Source organism: Pristis pectinata, chromosome 21 (genome assembly GCF_009764475.1).
Source record: "Pristis pectinata isolate sPriPec2 chromosome 21, sPriPec2.1.pri, whole genome shotgun sequence".
Classification (NCBI taxonomy): Eukaryota; Metazoa; Chordata; class Chondrichthyes; order Rhinopristiformes; family Pristidae; genus Pristis; species Pristis pectinata.
The window spans coordinates 25,010,806-25,035,194 of NC_067425.1; the positions used below are offsets into that span (position 1 = coordinate 25,010,806).

At 40.7% G+C, this 24,389-nt stretch overlaps 1 protein-coding gene across 8 annotated transcripts in view; it reads left to right on the forward strand.

Annotated features, from left to right (window-relative positions):
- The window catches only part of LOC127581347 (peripheral-type benzodiazepine receptor-associated protein 1), a 220,730-nt gene that overhangs the window by 148,837 nt on the left and 47,504 nt on the right, over nucleotides 1-24,389 (forward strand). For 7 of the 8 annotated variants that reach the window (XM_052035676.1, XM_052035671.1, XM_052035679.1 and 4 more), the window contains 9 exons: nucleotides 3,244-3,333; nucleotides 5,144-5,266; nucleotides 5,947-6,051; nucleotides 7,143-7,193; nucleotides 12,341-12,361; nucleotides 16,994-17,195; nucleotides 20,863-21,113; nucleotides 22,445-22,554; nucleotides 24,196-24,305. In XM_052035676.1, coding sequence (XP_051891636.1) covers nucleotides 3,244-3,333; nucleotides 5,144-5,266; nucleotides 5,947-6,051; nucleotides 7,143-7,193; nucleotides 12,341-12,361; nucleotides 16,994-17,195; nucleotides 20,863-21,113; nucleotides 22,445-22,554; nucleotides 24,196-24,305 — 1,063 coding nt within the window. The remainder of the gene's footprint in view (nucleotides 1-3,243; nucleotides 3,334-5,143; nucleotides 5,267-5,946; nucleotides 6,052-7,142; nucleotides 7,194-12,340; nucleotides 12,362-16,993; nucleotides 17,196-20,862; nucleotides 21,114-22,444; nucleotides 22,555-24,195; nucleotides 24,306-24,389) is intronic. The other variant, XM_052035672.1, reaches the window with a different exon arrangement.

Below are 24,389 nucleotides of genomic sequence, written 5' to 3' on the forward strand. Positions count from 1 at the left end.
AATAGTTGAACTGGATATTGGAAATGAGCTATTGCTGAATTCCTATTTCCATTGTTATTTTAATCAAAAAAAAACTTTTTCCATTAATAGTGGCAACGCTATGGCATGGTCTGTGAGACGGCACAAAATTTCCTTTTGCCTTGTATCTGAATCTGTCTATAGAAGAAAGGCTAATGACCGAACCTGCACCCACCTAGAGTTTAGAGACATTAATGTTCAGGGCTGGATGTTTATTCCATTTAGATATTTAAGTTATTATTCTTTATACTTGTAAGTGAAATTTTCTTGTTAGTGTGAAACTGAACAGACCTTGAAGCAGCTAAGAGCCTATGAGCTGGAAAGGTTCAAAGAACATAGAACGTAGAACAATTACAGCACAATTCAGGCCCTTTGGCCCACGAAGCTGTGCCGAACATGTCCCTACCCTAGAAATTACTAGGCTTACCCATAGCCCTCTATTTTACTCAGCTCCATATACCTATCTAACAGTCTCTTGAACGACCCTATCATATCAGCCTCCACCACCGTTCCCGGCAGCCCATTCCACGCACTCACCACTCTCTGAGTAAAAAAACCTACCCCTGACATCTCCTCTATATCTACTCCCCAGCACCTTAAACCTATGTCCTCTTGTGGCCACCAATTCAGCCCTGGGGAAAAGCCTCTGACTATCTACCCTATCAATACCTCTCATCATCTTATACACCTCTATCAGGTCCCCCCTCATCCTCCGTCTCTCCAAGGAGAAAAGGCCGAATTCCCTCAACCTGCTTTCATAAGGCATGCTGCGCATTCCAGGCAGCATCCTTGTAAATCTCCTCTGCACCCTCTCTATGGCTTCCACATCTTTCCTGTAGTGAGGCGACCAGAACTGAGCACAGTACTCCAAGTGGGGTCTGATCAGGGACCTATATAGCTGCAACAATACCCCACGGCTCCTAAATTCAATTCCCTGATTGATGAAGGACAATACACCATATGCCTTCTTAACCACAGAGTCAACCTGTGCAGCCGCTTTGAGCGTCCGATGGACTCGGACCCCAAGGTTCCTCTGATCCTCCACACTGCCAAGAGTCCTACCATTAATACTATATTCTGTCAACATATTTGACCTACCAAAATGAACCACTTCACACTTATCTGGGTTGAACTGCATCTGCCACTTCTCAGCCCAACTCTGCATTCCTATCTATGTCCCTCTGTAACCTCTGACAGCCCTCCAAACTATCCACAACACCCTCAACCTTCGTGTCATCCGCAAACTTACTAACCCACCCCTCCACTTCCTCATCCAGGTCATTTATAAAAATCACAAATAGTAAGGGTCCCAGTACAGATCCCTGAGGTACACCACTGGTCACCGACCTCCACTCAGAATACGACCCTTGGGTATGGGTATAGGTTTGCACTGTAAAGTTTTCAACAGATTGAAATTAAATAATTTGAGTGAAATTAGTACAGTGTCAGAAATGTTGATGTCTGATGATATGGTTAGGTGTTCCAGTTTGTTGCTCCGCCTCTTTCTGAGCATCTTCTGCAGTTTATGATGGTGCTTAAATGGATACATATGACTTTGGGAGGTCTCACTGAACTATCTTCTAAATTTGGGCCTTGTGATTAGCAAACCCAGATTATCAGAGAGTTTGAACAGAACATGTTCAAAATATCTTGCAGGTAAGGCAGTATCTTTGTAAAAAGGTGCAACACTAACAATTCTTGTCAATGGTCTTTCATCAGATGAGATGATACTTTGATGTTAATACTGAAGTTCTCTGACTGTATCTCTTTGAAGTGTGGTATGTTGTTGTTCTGAAATGAGAAACATTGGCTCAGTGGTAAGGTCAGATGGTCTTCATGCGCCAAACATACCTCTTCCCACCTATTTACCTCAACCCTGTCAGCACATCCTCTGTTCCTTTGTTGTGATCTGGAATTCACTGCCTAATTGAATGGTGGAAGCTTATTGAGTAGTAACAATCGAAAGGAAAATGGATAAATACTTGAAGGAAAAATAATAATTGGGAAAGAAGGTAATTGGATACCTCTACCAAAGAATTAGCACACCCATGGTGGGCTGAAATGTCTCTTTTTGTTTTATTCAATGATTCATTCAAGGTGTGTTACTGTGCCAGCACCTAGCCTATTCGCATTTGTTCCCTCCATTGGAATTAGTGGAAACACTATTCCTGTGCCAAGTCTGGCTTGGAGCAGGTTGTTCTTATTCTCAACCATAGGCCATCTTTATTGAAGGAGTCCATTGTCAGAGCACATTCAGGTAAACGACCACAAGCAACTCACCGCATTTTAGATTTTCTGTGGTTGCATGCATATGCTCAGAAATGCGTAACTTGCTCCCAATGTGCTGATTAATGCCACTGGCAGCAGTGGGACCCAGTTTGTGCACATGCATTCACAGTGCCAGCAGTTCCTGAAGCAGTGCGACAGCAGCAGTCTTGTGGCTGCATTCACTCCAGCCGTGCTCTGTACCTGCTGCCAGGTACAGAGCACGGCTGGAGTGTGCTTAATATGATCTTAATATGTGCTTAATATGATCTTAATATGTGCTTAATATTAACACTATCTACAGTGTTGTTTGAGAAAGAAAGCTTTATTTGCAGAAATAAATTACTACCTGCTAGAACCAGAACTTGGGGACCAGAAGCAACTCAAACCCTTGCGGTGAGATCCTCTGTGTTGACTAGACATCCCACACAGTTAAACCCTCACAAGGAAGAGGCCATAACAAACCCTCCCCTAACCAGATGAAACCTCTAGTTTTTTAAATTGGCATGCCTCTCATTCTATCATTTTGAACAGTTGACCTCTCTAGAAACACTATCAACATCACAGATACCCCTGGCATTTTGTTCTTTGTATTTCTAGTTATAGTAACTAATAATACTATCATACAACCAAGTTCTGGTTCTAGCATGTACTAATTTATTTTTGAAAATAAGAGTTTATTTCTCAAACAACCCTGTTGATTTTGTTTAAAGCTGATGGTGTGGCATCAGTTACATAACACAGCTACCTACTGCAAAAATTAGTTCTTATTCTTTCCCAATAACTATCTATGTACTCCAATTTCAGCAAAAACATTATTAGAATAAAAAGATAGGATGTGCTTAATATGATCTGAAGCCTTTGAGAATCAGTGGCTGGAATCAGACTGAAGGTTTATAGCAGTCTAAAATGATATGCTTTGTACTGTCCTCATTAGGATGTTTGTGTTATTACTTACAGGAGAATGAACTGAAACAAGTCTGGAGTGAGAATGCACGGCTAACTGAAGAGACCATTAGACTCAGCCAAGAGGCACAGGAGACTGATAAGGTGACTTCGTCTCTATTCAGTGCATTGAATCTACTCTTCTGCCCATATATCTGAGTGGACAGATATATACTTTGTAGGGTTTACCTTATATAGGCCTGTTCTATGCACGTGCCATAATGTTGCATATTCCGCAATCAGCCTGTCCTTCTTTCAGAAAGGAATTGGTTTCTTACTTCTGCCAATTACATATTTGTATTTCATAGTTAGCATATAGAACATAGAATCAAAAATCCTTTTAATCATATTCATAAGGCTCTCTTCCCTTATTATTTCCTGTCTTTTCTTCAGCCCATTCTGTGCTGTCGTCCCATCAGCCCCAAAATGTACTGTCCTCCAATCATATTATTCTGACTGCTCTCCTCACCTTATTCTGTACTTTCTACCTTCAGTCCATTTTGTTTTGACCTTTCTTCACTCCAGCTCTTAGCCCATCAAGTATTGAACCTACATCACTTCATTTTATACCGTAGTACTCTCATACTGGGCAGTCTTCCCCTCAGCCCAGCACACACTGCCCTCCCCTCATCCCACATGTGCTATCCTCTCCTAACCTCATTGCATATTGCCCTCTCCTCACCCATCTGTTAGCTGTTGCTCACTGACCCCTCCGCTTGCTGTTGCTCACTTTCCCTACTCCATGCTTCCTCCTCATCCCATTGCATTTTCCTCAGGATACCATTGTATGTTTTCTCTTCCTCCTCTCACACCCCATCACATGATGTCCTCCCCTCACCCAACTGAGGGTTGCCCTCCCATCACTATGTTGCTTGCTTGTTGCCCACTAAACCCCACTGTACTGTCTTCTCATCCCACCAGGTGCTCTTGCCCACTCAGGCTGTCATGTCCTGATTCCGTTCATTCCATTGTATATTGTCCTCCTATTGTTTTCCATTCTGTCCTCATTCTTTTGTTTACTTTTCTCATCTACTCCTCTGTATGTTGTCTTCCCCTCACCTCAGGATATTCTGTCTCCCTCACCCCAGGATATTCTGTCCTCCCCTCACCCTATCATTTGCTGTTCCTCCCACCCTGCATTTTACTGTTCTGCTCTCATTACACGCTGTTTCCACGCTTCCCCAAACCATTCTGTTCTTTGTTCCCCACCACCATTTTGTTCTTCAGAATACTCTGTTCAGTTTTTAATGTTTTCTTGAAACACTCTTCATGATTTTTTTTGTTTCTGTTTGAGTATATATTTTTTAATTAAAGAATTTTATTTTTAAATTTCTGCTGGATATCTTCCATCCTGTCCTTAAGAATGGCATCTAGGGATACTGCTTCCCAGACAGTCATTCGTCAGCAACACTTAATGCCATCTTCCAATGTTCATGTGCCTGTAGTTGCCTGCAAAGGACACAAAATAGTGATAGGATGGAAGCTCTGGCTGATATTACCCTACTTTCACTTGGTAAGTGAGTTGAACTGATATCATCCTTACTACCCCAATGAAGTAACTGACAGACAATGTGACTTTATCAAAATATTATGAGAGCTTTTATCTCATTGTTGTATTTATTCATCTCATTCTTGTGCAATGAAAGAATCAGAGATAAGACACTATGTGGAAAGGAGGGGTGGTAAGTAGGTGACATTACCATGTGTTTTCCAATAATTTAGAATTTCAGCCAAACTTGACTCAGTCTTTAGTTAGTCACTGTCCTGCACTCAGAAGCTACTTGCACCAAAGCACCAGAGACCAATTTGAAATTGTCAACAAGTTCATTGTTCTTGCATAGAGTTGTGAGAGACAATACCTTGTGTATTCCTCTTGCCCCTTCTGACCATGCTGAAATGCCTTTATTTGCTGCAGATTAAAGCCCAGAACAATGACCTGAGAGGGAGACTCTCAGTGGTTACAGCAGAACGAGATTCAGTTCTGAAGGAGAATCAGCGACTCCAAGCCAAGCTGGAGAATCTAGAGCAAGTCCTGAAGGTGAGATCTCTGTCGGAGTGAGGCATTGTTGAACTTGGGTATACATCCAGTGGGCGGGGCTGGGGGTGCAGATCTCAGGTAACTTCCAGGATATTTTATTTCCTTAGACATAGAATTTTAGGTCTTACTGAGCTCTTGCCTGCAAAAAGTAAGAAGGTTCCTCTGGAGTGCAGGAAATGCATTTGCAACAGAGCTCTGGTCAGAAAATTTAATGAACTGCAGGGTCGTAAGTAGGGGGTGGATCAGAAGCTGAGCTGGAATTGTAGACCTAGGCTGGGAGTATTATAAAACTGAGAGGAAGGATCTATTGAACAGTGTGAGAAGGAATTTAGAATTGACTAAATAGACTTCTGCAAAATAAGCATAGGTAAGAAGTCTCAGTACCGGAAGGAGAATGTAGAAACCAGTTTCCAATCTTGACCTGGTATGGGGCTGTGTGATTTCAGCAAATCACTAATAGAACTTGATGTATTTCTAGCAGGACCTCAGTAAAGGGCTGTAGGATTTTAGCAAGAAACATCATGCTTTCAAAAAGCCTTCTCTGTATAGGAAACTGCAGACTATCCTGGTCTAGGAGTGCCCCCTTTTAGTGGGCAGGTCAATTTCGGAAAGACATACCTAATATTGCGGGGAAGCACTTGTGCAGTCGGATGGGATGTAATTAATGTGTCACTATGCAGCATATGCGAGAGGTGGCAGAACGTAGGCACCAGCTGCAGTTGGAACATGAAGAAGCACTGACAATTCTGCAAGCCAAGCAGCATGAGGTTGAACGACTGCAAAAGGTAGGAAAATAGTGTCTTTTTTTTTCTTTTCCTTTGTTTAGGTCACATTCTTCTTAACTGAATTTATGTAATTCACAGAATCACAGTCAACTGCACTTTGTCTAAAGCTGTTGCATAATCATTGATTATGAATATCACCTCATTGTATCATCACACCTGTCTCAATCTTGTCCTCAGCTGGTGTACACCTGGATGTCTTTATGTAGTGGTTACGGACAAGAACTTAGAGAACCTGAACCGTTTGCAGCTTCTTTTCCTTTGTATGGCCTAAACACACAAAGGTGTACCCCTCTGGGAGCCAAGAGCAGATGTAAGCTTGTCAGCACCATCAGAGGCAGTCAGCACCCATTCAAAGGAACATGTTGAAAAACTCCTCAACCATGACTCTTCCCTTGACATGAGCACTCTTGACTCCGTTGCACAACAAACCTTTGCTGTGTAACTACTGACAGACTGCAGGAGGTTTGCAGTTCACCATTGCCCTCAGTCCTGGCCACATGGACTAAAATGTTCAGAATGAGTAGATATTGCCCTACTGTAACTGGAAGAATGTCAGTTGATAGCAAATTCATTGAATAGTGAGATGGTCTCCACATCAGAAAACCAAAATATCCATCAGTAATAAAGCACCCTGTTAAAATATTGTTTGTGTTTGAATATTCTCACTTAGACAAAATATCTATGAGGGTTGCTTTAATTCAAATATTGCACACTCCAGAATTACTTGCCTATTGTGACTCTCTGCAATTTGGTATTCTTGCCAAGGATATGCAGACTTGGTTACTTATCACTTGTAACTTGGAAGTTATAGATTCAAGCACAGTATAGGTTCATTGCATGTCCCAACACAAAAACAGATTACTTAGCCCATCAAATCTGAGGTGCTACACAGTGTAATCTCAGTCTCTTGCATGTTCTCTGTGGTTTTATACCCTCCCCCACCAAAGTAATCATCAAGCTACTTTTTGAAGCAATTAAAGGCTCTATTTAAGAATAGCAAGCAAACAATCCCACAAAGCAATTTCCCTCTGTGTAATTAGCTGTTAGACAGTCATTGCACAATTCATCGTTTCCTTTTTTTTAAAATTAAGGCCCAGTTTGAAGCAAAGAAGGAACATGAAGGTGTGGTCCAGTTACTGGAGGTAAGTGAACAACTATTTCTTTTCTCCTTTCATTAATGTTAATCTGAATCCTGAGCATGCCTTCAAACCTGGCACTGGAAAGATAAATCCACACTTGGGACTATCCTCCATACTTCGCTTCAGCTCTTTCACTCATCTCTTCAGTAGGTTTGTTGTTGCACTCGGGATCAGGAGAGACCAATAGCCCTGCTAGTGACCTTATATAAATGATCTTGCTCTTTGCAGGCTTATTTACCCCCCCCTCCCCCCCCACCCCCATTGATGGGCATAGCATGTTGGTTCGATTTTACAGTGAGGTGCATAATCATGACATTTACTAATTCTGCAGGGAAGCTACTGAGACCCCAGACTAGCTCATTCTGGTTTGCCCTTCAGAAAACAGTGCACCAACTGCTTTGTTCTTTAAATAGTCCAGGTCCTGCCTGTCGTGCCTTACTCAGGGCAGCATTGCCAATATCAAACCATCTGAGTTCTTGAGCCATGATAGCAGAATGGCATTCGGGTCTGTCACTGCTGGGACTCTCCATGAGGATCCTAATGTTCCACATCCCAAACTTCATATTGTAGAGCAAAAGTAGCCAATACCTGGTTTCTTTTAGTGTGGGATAACTGTTACACACCATTATGTTACAGTCAGCTGTGCCTACGCCCCAACCCTGGAAGCTTCGGATAAGGCCAAAGAAGGCTTCTATTCCAACTTTGAAAAAAACCCTGGTCTGAATCCCAGAGAGAAACAAACTGATCCTCGTGGGCAAATTCAACACCAGGGTGGGGGAAGGTGTAATCCCCTGAGAAAACATGATCAGCAAGGAAAGAGTAGGGGAGCCTAGCTCCTCTGGGGTCTTTCTACCAACTGCTTGGATACAGTCTTGTCGTAACTAACACTGTTTCAACAGAGGAACAAACACAAGATCACATGACAACACCCCAGTCCAAATACAGATGAATGACTCCTAATTTGACCAATCCCTAATCCACTGTATAATCTCCTTCAAACTGGTCCCAAAATATCAAGATCAACAGGAACACTGCCACAAGAAGATCAATGTTGAAGTTCTCAAGGACCCCATAAGAGTCTCTCTTTTTAGACAGATATCTCACTGTCAGCCATCAGGAGCCACAGAAAGTCCACAGTGTATGGACTACCCTGAAATCCACAATAACTGACTTCACTGAAGAGATTCTTGGCTTTTCCAATCAGAAGAGCTGGGACTGGTTTGATGAGATAAAAACAGAAAATACTGGAAATACTCAGCAGGTCAGGCAACATCTTTAGAAAGAGAGACACAGCTCACATTTCAGGTTGAGGACTCTTCATCGGAGGACATCAAGGAACAAAAATGTAGTGTTCCTAGACTGGTAGCTTCAGCATTCCTCAAGGGAAAAGTAACAGCTCTAAGGCAGAAGTCCAGTAGAAAATCTGTGACTTAAAGAACAGGTGGAGGAAAGAGTGCAGAAGGCTCAGCAACTCATTGGCATGTGTGTTCTTCAGCACCATCAGAACCATCCAAAGCTCAAGCACCCAAAAACCATCTGCAGCCCAAACACCCAAAGCCCAATGCCACTGAGAGCCAAAAACAGAGGTGAATTTACCAAAGACAGAGAGGCAGTCAGTGCCTACTGGAAAGAACACTTTAAAGACTTCCTCAACTACAACTGTGTCTGTAATGTGTGTGCCCTTGACTCCATACCACAGCAATGTATTTGGTTGGGCCTTGCCACCACTCCTGACAGACAATAAATTGAAAAGGCCATATCCCAATTAAAAAAGTAACAGGGCTGCTGGAATAGATACTATCATTGCTGAAGCTCTTAAACTCAGCAACAGAGTTTGAGTCTTGAATCCAAAGTCCCATTATCCATGTCTTAGAAGAAGAGCATGTATCAGGGGAACACAGAGATGCCATAAAGATGGCATCTTCAAGAAAGGAGACAACCGTCTGCATAAGTACAGGGGTGTCACTCTGCTGCCTGCAGGGAACAGGGAAAGTCATTGCGAGGGACCTCCTCAAACACCTCCTTCCAGTGGCTGAAGAGTTGCTCCCCAAATCATAATGTTGATTCCATTCATCAAGAGACACCTTAAACATAATTTGAATGAACAACAACTCCAAGAATAGCACAGGGAGCAGCACCAGCCACAACATTGTGTGAAAATGTATCACTTCTCAAATACTCCAGATAAGGAGATATTTCTTGGTCTTTGCCCAAGTTCGCCAGATTGCCAAGGCAAACTGAATGTTGAAATCAGGTCATCGGAACACATGCAATGGTCAATTGTGAATTTTCTGCACCAAGGAGAAATGCTTTCCTTCCACCAAATGCATCACTTCTGATGACACAGACTGCAGAGTCTACAAACGCCACACATAACTTTCCAACAGCACATTCTGTATCAACAGAAATCATGCAAAATAGTGCTTCCAAGCAGGATATTTTGTAACTACAGGCACCATTGTAGTGGGCAGCACAGTGGCGCAGCTGGTAAAGCTGCTGAGTTACAGCTCAAGAGATGCAGGTTCAATCCTGACCTCCAGTGCTGTCTGTGTGGAGCTCACACATTATCCCTGCAATCGAGTAGGCTTTCCCTGGTTGCTCTGGTTTCCTCCCACATCTCAAAAACTTGCAGGTTGGTAAGTTAACTGGCCACAGTAAATTCCCCCAATATATAGATGAGAGGTATAATCTGGGGGTATTTGATGAGAATACGGGGAGAATTGTTACAGGAAAAATTAGTGGATGAATAGGCTTGCTAAGTGAACAGGCATCGACTTGATGGGCTGAAATGGCCTCCGTCTATGCTGTAAAAAAATGTGAAAATACCTTTCAAACAACACAGACTGTTCTTGTAAACATTTCACAGTCAGCTTCCTTACAGTTACAGAGAGGTTATATTCAGAACATTGTTAGCACATCCCGATCTGTTTATCTTTCAGTCTACTGCATACTCAGTGCTTCATAACCCATCCATGTCCTGCACTGACAAAAAGTAGCAGTACTATTTTTGGCCAGAATGGAAATGATTAACAACTGCACTCCTAGGAATGATTTTACATGCACAATTTGAAGTCTAATTATCCTCCTCCACTCACAGCATCATGGTGAAGAATTGACCGTAATCCTAAAATTGAATCTTTCAGTAGGCTTTGCAATATCTAAGCAGGTCCTGCAGACTGTTAGCTCTGGTGCGTTGTTTAAATAGATTCTTTATGATGCTTGCTGATGAACTGTGCTTAAGTTTTTAATAGCTGTTTGCCAGGAGTCCTCATCCAAATCTTCTTCCTACTCCCAACACATTGGATGATAGAATGGTACCACCAGATATTCTGACATTGTTAATTTGGGCTAATCTGAACCAGCCATATGTTGCTAACAACTCATTTGGTTTGGCTCTATATTCTCTATTTAATAATTCAGTTAGTTTGTGAGAATATGGAAAGTTAATGTGGTTTCACCTGGTACAGAACATCAGCAAACATCATGAAGGATTCTAGTCAGTGATGGTGACCAAGTGGAAATCACCTTAGAAGCTTATTAATAATATCTGTAGAGATATATGTCCATTTATTCATCAGTGTTTTCAGCCCCTGAATGCAAGGACGAAAGTTTGGTTGCAACTTCAGCCCTAAATATCCATGAGTTCAGCAAGACATTTGAGAAGGTCCCATATGGCAGAATGGTCAAGAAAATAAAAGCCCAAGAGATCCAAGGGAAGATGGGAAGTTGGATTAAAGCTTGGCTTGGTGGCAGATACAAATGTAAGATGGTTGTCAGAAATTTTAAGGACTGGAGGGCTGAATGCAGTGGGATTCTCCAGGGCTCAGTTCCAGGCCCCTTGCTTTTTGGGGTACATGTTAATGACTTGGATTTAAATTAAGAAGTTTTCTAAAGATACAAAAATTGAAAAAGTGGATAATAGCGTGAAAGAAAGGTGTAGGCTAACAAACACATGTATGGACTGGTTAGATGGGCATGAAAATGGCACATGGAATTAAATTGTGAGAACTGTGACATATTGCATATGAAGAGGGCTGAGAAGATAAGGGATTATACGATAGGATACTAAAGGATGTAGAGCAATACAAGGATCATGGAATGCATATCCACAGATCTCTGAAGGTAGCCAGACAGGTAGATAAGGCAGTTAAGAAGGCATATGGGTTAATTGCCTTTATTGGCTGAGACCTACAATACAAGAGTGGGGAGGTTACACTAGAATGTTATAAATTGATGTTAGGCCAGTTTGGTTACTGTACAATTGTGTGCAACTCTGGATAGGAAGGACATGAAAGCATCAGAGAAAGTGCACAGGAAATTTACAAGAATGTTGCCCTGGCTGGAAAATTATGAGCAGAGATTGTCTGGGTTGAGGTTTTCCCTTTGGCACAAAGGAAATTGAGGAGAGATTTAATTGAGGTGTATAAAATTGTGAGAGGCTGAGAAAGGATGAACAGAAATGACCTACTTCCCTTAGCAGAAAGTTTCGGAACTAAAGGGCATAGATTTAAGATAATCAATGGATGTATGAAAGGAGAGTTGAGGAAATGATTGGGGGTTCTGAAACTCACAACTTGAAAGGATGATGCAAGGTAAAACCTTCACTACATTTATAAAGTAGCTGAATAAGCATTTGAAGAACCATAACTTGCAGAGCTATGAACCAAGAGCTTGGGTAGTAGGATTAACCTTAAACCCATTTTTGGCACCAGAGCCCTAATGGGCTAAAATAATGGAACATGCGACTTTTTACCTTAATTTCATAATCAGAGTTCAGTGAGTTTTAATATCTTCCTTTCATTCACTCACATCTTGACTATCCAATTTCTGTGAAATGTGACTACCTGTGAATGTGTGAAAGCACGAATGTTGACAGTAAGCTATTAATGATCTCTGGACAGCTCGAGTTAAGGTCGAACTGTTTTTAAAGGTGCATTAGAGCTAACATTGTTTAACTAAACAGTTAGATTTTATCATTCTCTACAATACTGATCATTGATTTCTGTTAAATTGTAGGAGTTGACCTGCCTAGTTTTGCAGCGAGAGCTGGTATATTTTAGATATATTTGTGTGAAATTTATTGGATTGAGGTTCACTAATGCTTTGAAGCATGCTTTTATTTAATGGTGTTCCATTTTCTCCTGCTAAAGAATACATTGGACTGCATGCAGGTACACACACAACCACCAATCCCATTTCTTTAGCATAGAGACCTGTGTGTTTGTGTTTGAAAAATCTTCTGTGCTCCTTTCCATGCAATATATATATAATATATATGATTGCTTACCTGAATGTGTACCTTCCAGTTTTAATTACTGCACTTACAAAATGAGAATCAACAGTTACGTTATTCTGTTTGGTTTGTCAGTGTTTGCGTGGCTCTATAATTTTTTTTATGCCTGAATTATTTTAAATCAAGGCTGTAATTCAGAGTCTATTGAATGTAAGTCATTTTCCCTTTCCAACAATTGCCTTTTTTCTGTTAAACAGTAATTATCAGTACATCCTGCTGTAGAAGCTAACAAAACAAGTTTCTTCATGTTACCTTTATTAAAAATAGTAGTGTCTCTCTGTGCCTTTGATATACATGGTAGACTCTGCCATATCTTGAGCCACATCACAGCATTGTATCTCTTGAGTTGTTTGTCAGTTTGGTTCAATTGGCACAATACTTTGCTCAAAGTCAGAAGGTTGCAGGTTTGTACATCGCTTTAGAACTTGAGAAAATAATGTTGTCTGACAAGCTTTGCCATGCCAGAAAAATGCTGCATTATCAGTGATATTGCTCTTCAGATAAGACAAAGCAAGGTCCCATTAGCCTGTTTTATGATTGAGGCAGATGTAAAAATGCAGTTATACTATTAAATGCTGAGGGAATACATTCAGCACCCTAGTCAGCATTCTTAACTAACACTAACAAAAATAGACAAAGTAGTGCTGTAATTACCACTGTTTGTGGTCTTGTTAAAATGGCTTTGCCATGTAGCTATTGTATGCGCCTGTAATTACTTGTATGTGATTCACTTGGCAATGCTTTGTGAGATATGATGGGACACCAGAGGAATGTTTCTATAATCCCATTTTGTACAACATTCATAATGCAAGTCAGTGCTACAATGCTGTACCTTTTAGAAATTAAGGTTTTTGTATTTGTGATGTAAATGTACCATTCCTTAATGATATAAACTGAAAATAGAATGCTATCAACTCAACTGATCAAAATGAGACCGTGCTTTGTAACTAACTTATTAGAAAATCAGACTTCTGCGGTTTAATTTTACATCAAATTTGCCCCTTCACCTTGCTATCCTGTTGTCCACATAACCTGAGAATTGCAGCATCAAAATACTGACCACACAAGGATCAGAGGATCGAAGTTTAAGTCAACAATTGAGGGACCATAGTATTGTAATAGGGATCAAATCACAATTCAGACAGCATTTGGAGCATGAATCAGAAGGATCTATTTTGAGGCAACATTAAATCTAAGTTAAATGAGGATAATATTTTGTGTATTTACTGCACTTGGTAAATTTAGATTTGTTTACAATTAGCAAAGAGTATTACAGGCTAAATTAAACATTCCTGTCAGCATCTAAATTCCATGGATCTTTTATACAGTATATTGGAGATACATGAAGTTGTCACTTAGCTTTCACATATTGGATCTGTAATGTCTCTGCTTTGTTTGCAGATTTCCCACATTAACTTTGTGATGTTTTCTTCATTGAAACAATGGTCCTAACTACCTATAGAAATATGAGCAACACCAGGCAGAAGGTTAGGAATGAGGAATAACCAACTTCAAGGAAATGTTGGTCAAAAAAACTGCAGATGTGGGAAATCTGAAATAAAAACAGAAAATGCTGGAAAACTCAGCCGGTCAGGCAGCATTTATGGAAAGAGAAACAGTTAACGTTTCAAGTCTTAGATCCTTCGTTAGAACCGAGAAAGTGAAAAAACACCACTTGTTTCTTTTTCTCAGTCTGATGAAGGGTCCTTGATGTGAAATGGTATCTGTTTCTCTTTGATGCTACCTGACCTGTGGAATTTTTCCAGCATTTTATCTCAAGGAAGTGTGCATTTTTACTATGGGACATTGAGGAGTTTGCCATCTTTTTCTGACTCCAAGAGAAGAGGCAAGATGGTTACAGGGCAGAGTCTAGAGGGGCTGCAGAGTCGCAGTTCTGGGTACAAGTTAAGAGGAAGACTAAAGCATCAAGAGTAAGGCAGCAGGGACATAGATGATAATGAAAATACATTGAACGCTTAAACTAAAATTAATATCTCCATGTCTTAAGAAAACCAAGCATCAAAAATGTTTTATTAGTAAAAAGGAAACATTTTTTCCTGTTCATCTGGATTTTTTACACTTCAATAGAGAAGTAGCTTGGTGTCGCTTCAGATTCCTCATTTGAGAAGCCATAGGTCAGTGCAACACTATAGAGACCAAACTCCTAGCCAACTCAAAGGCAAATACTATCACCAAAAGAATATATAGATTGAATAAGCTGCTTAAGCTATCTCTGCAAAACCCACTCCCCACACTACTTTCAGAATACTGTTCACCACTGAAGTGGTGAAGATAGTTCTGCCGAGTGCCAGTTCTGGCCATGTGCACACAACCGTTCGATAATCTGCAAGAGCATGACTTGTCAGATTTGCTTTCAGCACCCTTGTCATCAAAATAATTCCTGATGTATGGCACCACCCTAAAGTCATTGCTATCATAGATAAAAATAACAATCATCCCAAAAGATAACAGCCGATGCATATTTTGTTTACAACTTGCAAGATGTCTGAACACCTTATGCTTAAATGGGTGAAATCATCCTTAGAAAATGAACAGGTGGACTTCAGGGCAACAAGTTGTTTTGACAGGGTTCATCCATTAGCAAAAATAAAGCAGTGTTTCAGAGGTAGATGGAAGCTGGAGCTGCCTTCCTAAGTTTTACTATCATCATATGTCACTAGGTGGCATGAAGACCTATTGCCAAAACTTTCAAAAAAGTAATCCATTGCTGTGGAACTCACAGGAATTTAGGTATCTTGACAAGTTCAATGTCTGTCTTGATGACAAAACTTGAAGAATACAAACAATCGGTGTTGGTCTGCCTCAGGAGTTGGTGCTTGTCCCAGCCCTTTTTAACATTTACACAGTGGGATTAATCAACACCAGGTCCTGGAAGTCCATCTATGCTGACAACACTGCACTGCTGACATTTGGACCTATGGTCTTAGCAGCAAATAGTTGAATTTTTTAGAAAGCTATTTCCTGGCCTGGTACCTTTGGCCCAGTCCCAATAAAACCGATGAGTCAGTTTTCCATCAGTGCAAGATGGATGCTAGGAAAGGTCTCCTTCTGCAGAACACATTTTATCCATGACCCTCACCCTTATGCCTAGACATAAAACTAGATGGAATGCTCATATGTTGATGTAATCCAACTAAAATCAGCCAAAAGATTCAAATAAACGTGAATGGTCCAAAAACTGGCTGGGCAAACTTGGGAAGGTGCAGTTAAGAACCTCTGCTCCAGCCCACTCAGTACTGTAACAGTGGCCCTTGTACACTTGGCTGCACAATACTACTTTGCTTCATGATCATGTACCTACCACACACATGGATGCTGTGGCCTTAATTCCTCTAACAATGGTCACTGATGATGGTCCACTTTGCACTCAACCTCATAGCAATGTCCTCAATATGATGGAAAATTCATGAGCAACATCACCCTCCCATTCAAAAAGACTTAGCAAACAACCACTTACCCATTTAAATCACATTGGCCATTCTCAGAAACAGCAGGTAACATCTATGTAGCTGGCACAAGCCCATTATTCAGATGTAAGTGCAGGGAATAAATACCTCATCACTCACTCCACAGCAGAAGCTCCTAGTTTTTATTTCCTCTGAAGACAGTGCACATCTTTGAGCAGAGTCTACACAGGTCATGGACAATGTGGCCTGCTGCTCCAAAATGAAAGATACTGGATGACTCAAAAAGTGGGAATGAGTCCCAATGCATTTGAACACATAACATGAACCAATGCATTAAGATCTGTTGCAGGAGCCACTTCACTTCAGGAGGGCAGTGAGTGATCTGACTCTGATGCTTTTTGTGCCAAGCAGATCAGAAAAACAATCTTTGGTTCAGGAAGAACATCTGTATCTGAATCAGAGGGGCATAGATCTCACCCGAGACCAGAGGACATATTCAAATGTTCAGGGATGGCTATAGTCTCAAAGAATTGTTTTTGATAAGGTGTTTAGTGGAATGTTAATCTACGCACCCAGGTAGGTGTAAGAGCTGTAGGGGTCTTTCTCTGGAAAACTGCCCAAGGCATGTCCCTCAAGCATTTATACTAAATTGGTTTTCTGGTGATTTATCCCATTGCAGTTTATTGGATCTTGGTCTTCCCAAATTGAATGTTTTTGCCTATTTTACAACAGTAACTCCTTAACTGGCTGTAAAGAAATTTGGGGGGTACTCTAAGGTCATGAAAGATACTATCTAAAAGCACATTATGTTTTAATTTTTGTTTGGAAGTTCCAGATGGTCACACAAAACAAAGGGGATGTAACTCTGTCAAGGCTCTTTTATTTTCAATTGCTCCATGTTATGTGTACAGTGCAGTATATGTATCTCTGTGAAACATCATACATGCTTCACCAGCAGTGCTGAGGACCAAATCCCAGACTTAAAGCTATAGTGATACAGCAGAGGACTAGACTGGTGATTGACATGTTGCAGAATAGAATTTCCATATGTTGAGCATGATCATTTTCATCTTTTCCACTAGGCAAAGGTACGAGATCTTGAGGAGAAATGTCGGAGTCAAAGCACGCAGTTTAGCCTTCTCTCGCAGGAATTGGAGCATTTCCGCCTGCAAGCTGGAAACATTGATCTACTGACCAACACTCTTGTGAACTCAGATACACCTGGACTACTGTCCCGCAGCCAGCCCCAACTACTAAATGGAGTGGAATCACCAGTGGAAAAAGGTAACAGAGTTAGAGAGGGATAAGCCTTACAAAATATATAGCAGAGATTATATGAGATACCAGAAGTTCATTTGCAGAAACTTTGTTTGAAATTCAGAATAACAATCTGATCTCAGGCATAGAAACTTGATAAGTCCCACTTGATCCTGTCTGACAACAATATGATACAAGTTGTATTGAGTGTTTACAGCTTAAATTTTAATACTTTAAGTTGAAGATATCTTGACCAGTTGTGATTTCAAACTGATTAAACCTTTGTGGTCTTCCTGGTGCTCCTCTCATCAAAAGGTTGTAGGTTCAGGTCCCAAACCAGAGATTTGACCAGTAAGATCTATAATGCTGCACTGATGGAAGTATGGTCCTTCAGATGAGGTGGTAGACTGAAGCCCTGTCTGCTCATTGAATTAAATGTAAAGACCTCATAAAGATCATTGTGAAGATGTGTAGGGGAGTTATCCCCAGTGTTTTGGACAATGTCAGTCAACAGCATAACAATGAACTATCTGTTTATTATCATACTGTAGTTTGCGGGAGCTTTGGACCTTGCTCTATGCCAATTGATGGCCAATTTCTTATACTACACTTGAGGCTATAGTTCAAAAAACTGCTTCATTGCTGTAAAACACTTTGGAACATGCTGAGGTCATGGAAGGTGCTTATAAGTAGAGTCTTCATCTTCTGCAGTCCCTTGGGATTGAGGATGACTTGCTTCCAGTACAGTTTTGTGGACTCAAAGGTGGCTAATGAGGCCAATGTGAAAATTGCAGACTCTTTCACAGATGGGGTAGTAGGTGCCTGAAAGGGTGGGCAGATGGGTAGTTTGTGAGGTGGTGTATTCCTTTCTCTGCTTATGAAGGGTTTCTCTGTCCTTATACTGCAAGTCCTTGAGGTTCTCAATACTGTTCTGAAGTTTCCTTCTCTCTTCTGAATGGTAATGGGCCAGAGATTCCTAGGAGGCATTGAGGATATTGCGCTTCCTCAAGCTTGAGTCTTTTTCTCTGTAGTCTGGTAATCTCCTATGGAAGAGAAATTTAATAGCACTTACATGCTGCTATGTCCATTCTTGCAGCTATAAATATCTAGTAGCTTTATTGAGATGATTACAGTACTAAATTGGATTACTTGCAATAAAAGAATAAGCTGATTGTCATTATCAGGGTAAAGATCAATTGCATTGCTTCTTTTATTTGGTATTATTGAACTATAACTGATAATATTTGTTACTTATGCAGCAGGGAATACTGTTGGGAAAATATGTAGCTTAAGCTGCATGCCCAGTTAAGAACAAACAATCAGCTCCTGTCCTTCCTTCATAGTGGGTGGGAGCTGTTAACATTCTGAAAACTCCAGGTGAATTCTCCAGGTCAGGCAATCTGAGGCCAAGGTTATTGACACACTTCGTACACTTGTCCTAAATATGCTTTCATTTTAAATGTTCTAATGTTTGCCAACTGTTGTATCAGTTCCTTCTTCCACTTCATTACATAGAACCAGCTGTAGTACTTTTTTCCTCATTTGAGTAGCAACACATTGACTAAGAATAGCGTCCCAAAGCCACTAAAGTGAAACCCTGCCCTTTCTCATCAAAAATTTCTCTTCCCACTTATCAGCACATTTTTAGATAAAAACAAAATCTCCCACTAGCATAACAGTGGTGTAAATCTTTGCTAATTTTACTTTTAATAATTTGATTGTATGTTGTATACTTACAGTAATCTGACTGCTCGCTTGCTGCTAATGAGCCTACTCCAGAGTACTCCATATCACTTTTCTATTGAATCTTTATGCTTTAGTGCTGTCGTATGGTTCAATTGCCAGAGCAATTTTAAAAGCACCCACATCCTCAAAAGCATAATCCTGGCACGAGGTCCAACATAAGCTCAAAGGACAACACCTCATTTTTTGTCTGGAAACATTAAAGCCTGCAGGACTCAATAATGAATTCTCCAGCTTCAGATAGCTTGGTCATTCTTTCTATTTGGGTCATGGCTGGCCATTAATGCTTGCCATTCCTTTACCCCCTCCCATTTCTTTTCTCCCTTGTTTTTACTGGTGTATTCTAGCCTGCTCAGCACATCCCAGAAGGCCAGACCGTGCAACTTCACAATATTAGCAACATATTACACAGAGAAAGCAGCTTATCTGTCTACTCAATGGCTACATCATTTCAACCCATTACATAAATTCCCTTTGTTCCATCCATTGCCCTCCCACACCTTCTCCTCGACTAACCTACTTTCTCTCTTCTTAGTTCTGATGACAGTCTTCAACCTGAAACTGTTTTTCTTTCCACAGATGCTGCCTGACCTGCTGAGTTTTTCACCATAGCGTCATGGAGCAATGCAGCATGGATACAGGCCCTTCGACCCAACGAGTCCATGCTGACCACGTGCCCACCCAGCTAGTCCCAATTTCCTGTGTTCGGCCCCTATCCCTCTAAGCCCCACCCCTCCGTGTACCTATCCAAGTGCTTCTTAAATGATACTATTGTACCTGCCTCAACCAATTCCTCTGGCAGCTCATTCCATATACTTACCACCCTCTGCGTGTAAAAGGTCCCTTTTAAATCTTTTCCCTCTCACCCTTATTCTATGCCCTCTAGTCTTGAACTCCCATACCCTGGGAAAAGGCTGTAACCATCCACCTCATCTATGCCTCTCATAATTTTAAACATTTCTATAAGGTCGTCCCTCATTCCTACATTCCAAGGAATAAAGACCTAGCCTGGCCAACCTCTCCCTGTAACTCAGGCCCTCTAGCCCTGGCAACATCCTCATCAATCTTTTCTGCACAATTTCTAGTTTAATCATGTCTTTCCCATAACAGGTTGACCAAAACTGTAACAGTACTCCAAGTGTGGCCTCAGCATTGCCTTTTACAACTGCAACAAAATGTTCCAACTCCTATACTCAATGCCCTGACTGATTAATGCTAAATGCCTTTTTCACCACCCTGTCTACCTGTGATGCCACTCTCAACAAACTATCCACTTGTACTCCTAGGTCCCTCTGTTCCATTACACTCCCTAATCCTCTACCATTCATAGTATAAGTCCTACATTGGTTTGACTTTCCAAAATGCATCACCTCACACATAGCTGTATTGAAATCCATTTGCCACTCCTCAGCCCACTTCCCCAACTGATCAAGATCCCCATGTAATCTACGATAACCTTCACTATCAACAACACCTCCTAGTTTTGTGTCATCCACAACCTAACTGATCAAGCCTTGTGAATTCGCATCTGTATCATTTATATAAATAACAAATAACAAGGGTCTCAACACCGACCCCTGCAGCACACCACTAGTCTCTGGCTTCCATTCCGAGAAACAGCCTTTAACCACCAAGTTTGTGGTAGATCAACCAAGCATTTTCTGCTTTTATTTTAGTTTTCCAACATTTTGCTTCAAAGTGTGTTATTTTGCAAAGTGTGTTATTTAATGGCTTTCTATGTTATTTCAGTCATATCATTAAAATAACTGTAAACAACACATGATCATGGTGTTAAATACAATAGGCTCAGTGTGGATACCATTTGGGAATGTGGCTGTATTATCTTAATCACCCTTTTGTTGGAATCTGCATTTCCTGGATTACAGGGGGTTTTATCATTAACCTCAAAAAAACTGATGTGCTTTATCATGAGAATTTTGTTTTCTCTTAGATGTAGAAAACATTCCCCAGCCAGTTTCTCAGTCACCTTGTCCAGAGCAGAATGAGAAGAAACAGGAAGAGCAAATTCCCAATATGCCACAGGCTCAAGCAGTCATTGTCTCCCAGAAGTCGGAGGAAATAGTAACGGAAGTTGGCTCCATCAGCAGCAAAATACAACCAGAATCAAACCAGAGCTCCAGCAAAGGATCTCCCAAAACAGAGTTGTCACAAAGCACCCCAAAGTCTTGTACAACTCCAGAGGTAAGATGAAGTAAAATGAAGTGATAGATTTAACTGTTTCACAGACTGACTTTTGGTTCACTGAATATAACTGTATTTCCCTTTAGTTTGATGACCAGTATTCTGTCTTAAGAAAAATGAGTAGCCTGTTCACTGCCCACTTCTGTGGTAGTCCTTTTTCAAACCTCCCTACACTTACTCTTTGCTGTTGGGCTGCATGAACACTATCCAATCTTAAATGAGGCATTGTTTATAAAAGTAAAAATTGGAAAATCTACCACAAACAATACATACTAGTAATTTCTTCCCTATTCTCTGCCACTGTTTCTGACTGAACTAGACAGTTTGGAAACTCAGTCATGTTTGATGTTGGATAAAATTTCAGAAATCACATCCTTTCAATCAGATATCATCTTTCTAACTCCACAATATCATCTGCCCTGCCCCTTAATGCATCAGTCACTGAACTATGTCTATGTCTGTGTCACAATTCCAATGCAATTTACATAGTCACCCATTCCTAACTCTCTGCTTCTGAAATAACACACTATTTCTGAGCTGATTTAAACAGAACCATACCACTATAGAAATACAGCTTTGAATTTGTACAGGCATCCAATTGTTATAATAATTAAAGTGGAAAGTCAACTGTAGATAATGCAGTTTGAATGTCTAGAGGTTGATGTAGACATGTCGCACCTTGTTTTTTAGTCATAGAAGCATACTAAGAGGTCACTTAAAATTACTAGACATAAGCTAATTAATTATGTGTCAGGACTCATTCTTCCCATCTGGTGATGATTATTATCTGCTGAAGGAGGCAAGGAAACTAAAACTGTTTTTCAGAAAACTCCGAGAAAATGTATGTCCTGAATCTTACTCCCAGGTCTCATCATTTGTCAGAGATGGAGATCCTTGAGGCATTAAATAATGCCATTATATGAATGTGTTAAATAAATTAGTTAAATTCAGATCCTCAAATGTACAACTAATCACTGCAGCTAGGCTAGCTGCTGAATGGGAGATACTTCCAAACAAAGGATGAGTCATATTTTATCAATCATGAATGGTAGTTCCTGAGTAATATTTGACTTCAGGTACTGTCTGCTTGGTCAGGAATTAGTGAGCTGATAAAAACAGTTAATACATGAAACTGACTCTAAACAAGGCCACAAAAAAACTGCTTGTGACGTAACTAACTCCGAACCATAACCACAAAATATTCATTTTGTTGAAAAAATGAATTGATGCCTCAAGATGAAGAATTAAAATAAGAACTTATTCTAGTCATTCTTCATGCTGGTCAATGGAAAACTGCCCTTTTGTGATTGTGTGTTATTTATGAATTACAGGTTGATACAGCCAGTGAAGTGGAGGAGTTGGACATTGATAATGTCTCCTCCATTCCAGAGCCTGAGAGTAGAGTAACTGCAAAATTGAAGGTTTTCATTGCTCGATACAGGTAAATTACTGTAATTTTTGCTCCATTCTTCTTGTGACACTTTACCAGGCCCTGTAGAAACAAACGTTAAACCTATCCCACAGGTCTGATCACATTACTTTGTGACTGGATGTTCAGAGTCTGTCATCTATCTAGTGTAACGTTGGGGAGAAGACATTTGAGACAACCAGGAAGTATATCATTGTTCACAAAAATGGGGCCAAATCATCCAACCCACCATGTGGTTGTTACTTATGTATCTGCCAATATTTAATTTTCTTTAATGGTTGGAGGGTGGCCAGGCCATCAGAGTGGCTGGCTAGTTGCCAAGCTGACCACCTCCTAACTGGTGGATCAGTGATGAAACTGACCCCATGTCTGCTGCTGGCAGGTAGAATCTCCCAGCGTTTACATGGCGAGGCAGACTGCCATTCAGTGATCCAACTCCATTGAGAGGCCTCCAGCTAAGTAAGACACTGTCCATTCCCAGGATTTCTAACTCCTTCTGAAATTCTTGGAGTTGTGGAGTGGGTGAGGTAGGTAGAGAGAGAAGGTGAACATCTTCCATGTGATTTGTTTACCCAGAATACCAGCCAACCTGGTAAGAGGTATTTGGGACAAACAACAAAATAACAACTGAAGATGGCTATAATTTTTAAAAATGTTTTTTCAAGTATTTTTAATATTTTTCATACTCCTTCCTCCCTAATGATTGACGTGGAAACCCCACAATGTTTCTTGGCTGTGTCCTTTCTTAGGATGAGAGCAGGTATTGGACACCAATCACCCCAAAAAAAATCATAACTGAGCAGTGTCATCCAGGATTTCCATGTCAATCACCTTGAAATAAAGGAAGTGAGATCACCAGCACAGATGAGGGCTGGTCATGTGACGTCCCTTGGTGCCAATCAGTGTCAAGTGGTGTGAGGGCACTGCAGTGAAATAAAGAACTGCAGATGCTGGAATCTAGATGAAAAGCACGATGATGCTGTGGAGGAACTCAGCAGGCCAGGCCTGAGGCACTGCAGACTGCCTGCTCAACTCATTCAGGAGTTCAGCAGGCATACTGTTGGACAATAGGTGGTGCAAATTCCTGTCACTAAACTATCAGGGAGTCATAGGCAGACGGACAACCAATCAGACAATCCCAGCCATGGAGGAAATGGAGACAAAGGGGTAAAATATCAGTGCTATTTTTGTTTAGAATGCAGTATTTCTAGAACAGCCATGGTGCCAATTTGAAGTCAGTCACTATACAGCTGTTGTGGGAAACTGGTAGTGCTTCATTTGTGATGGGGAATTTATCTCATGGAAGGAGAAGAATGCACCTGATAAAATCCTTTAATAACCTAATGGGTGAGTGCCTGTCTTTTAGTAATGGAGTAATGTGTTCCCTGACAACTAAGGAAGTGTTTAATTTTTGACTCAGTGTTATATTGGATGTATATCTCTTGAACTCAGTGGAAATCTATGAAAGGGAGTCATTATACCCATTTGTGTTCTTCAAGGATTAATTTGTTAGGGTGAATTTCACCCTCGGGATGAAGCAATGAATATTGTCCTGATAGGAGGTCCTGGTGGTACATCCATGTTCCTGGGATTATTGAGTCAAATCTATTACTTTGACGTAAAGTTTTCTTGAAATCTCCGTCTCTCTTCCAGTTACAATCCTTTTGATGGGCCCAATGAAAACCCAGAAGCAGAACTACCATTGACAGCAGGAGAGTATATCTACGTATATGGAGACATGGATGAAGATGGATTTTATGAAGGTGTGACTGGGACAAACACTATGCAAGTGTATTTTTTTCAGGGGTTGAGATGACTTTTGCCAGTGGGTACTATCAGAATGACTG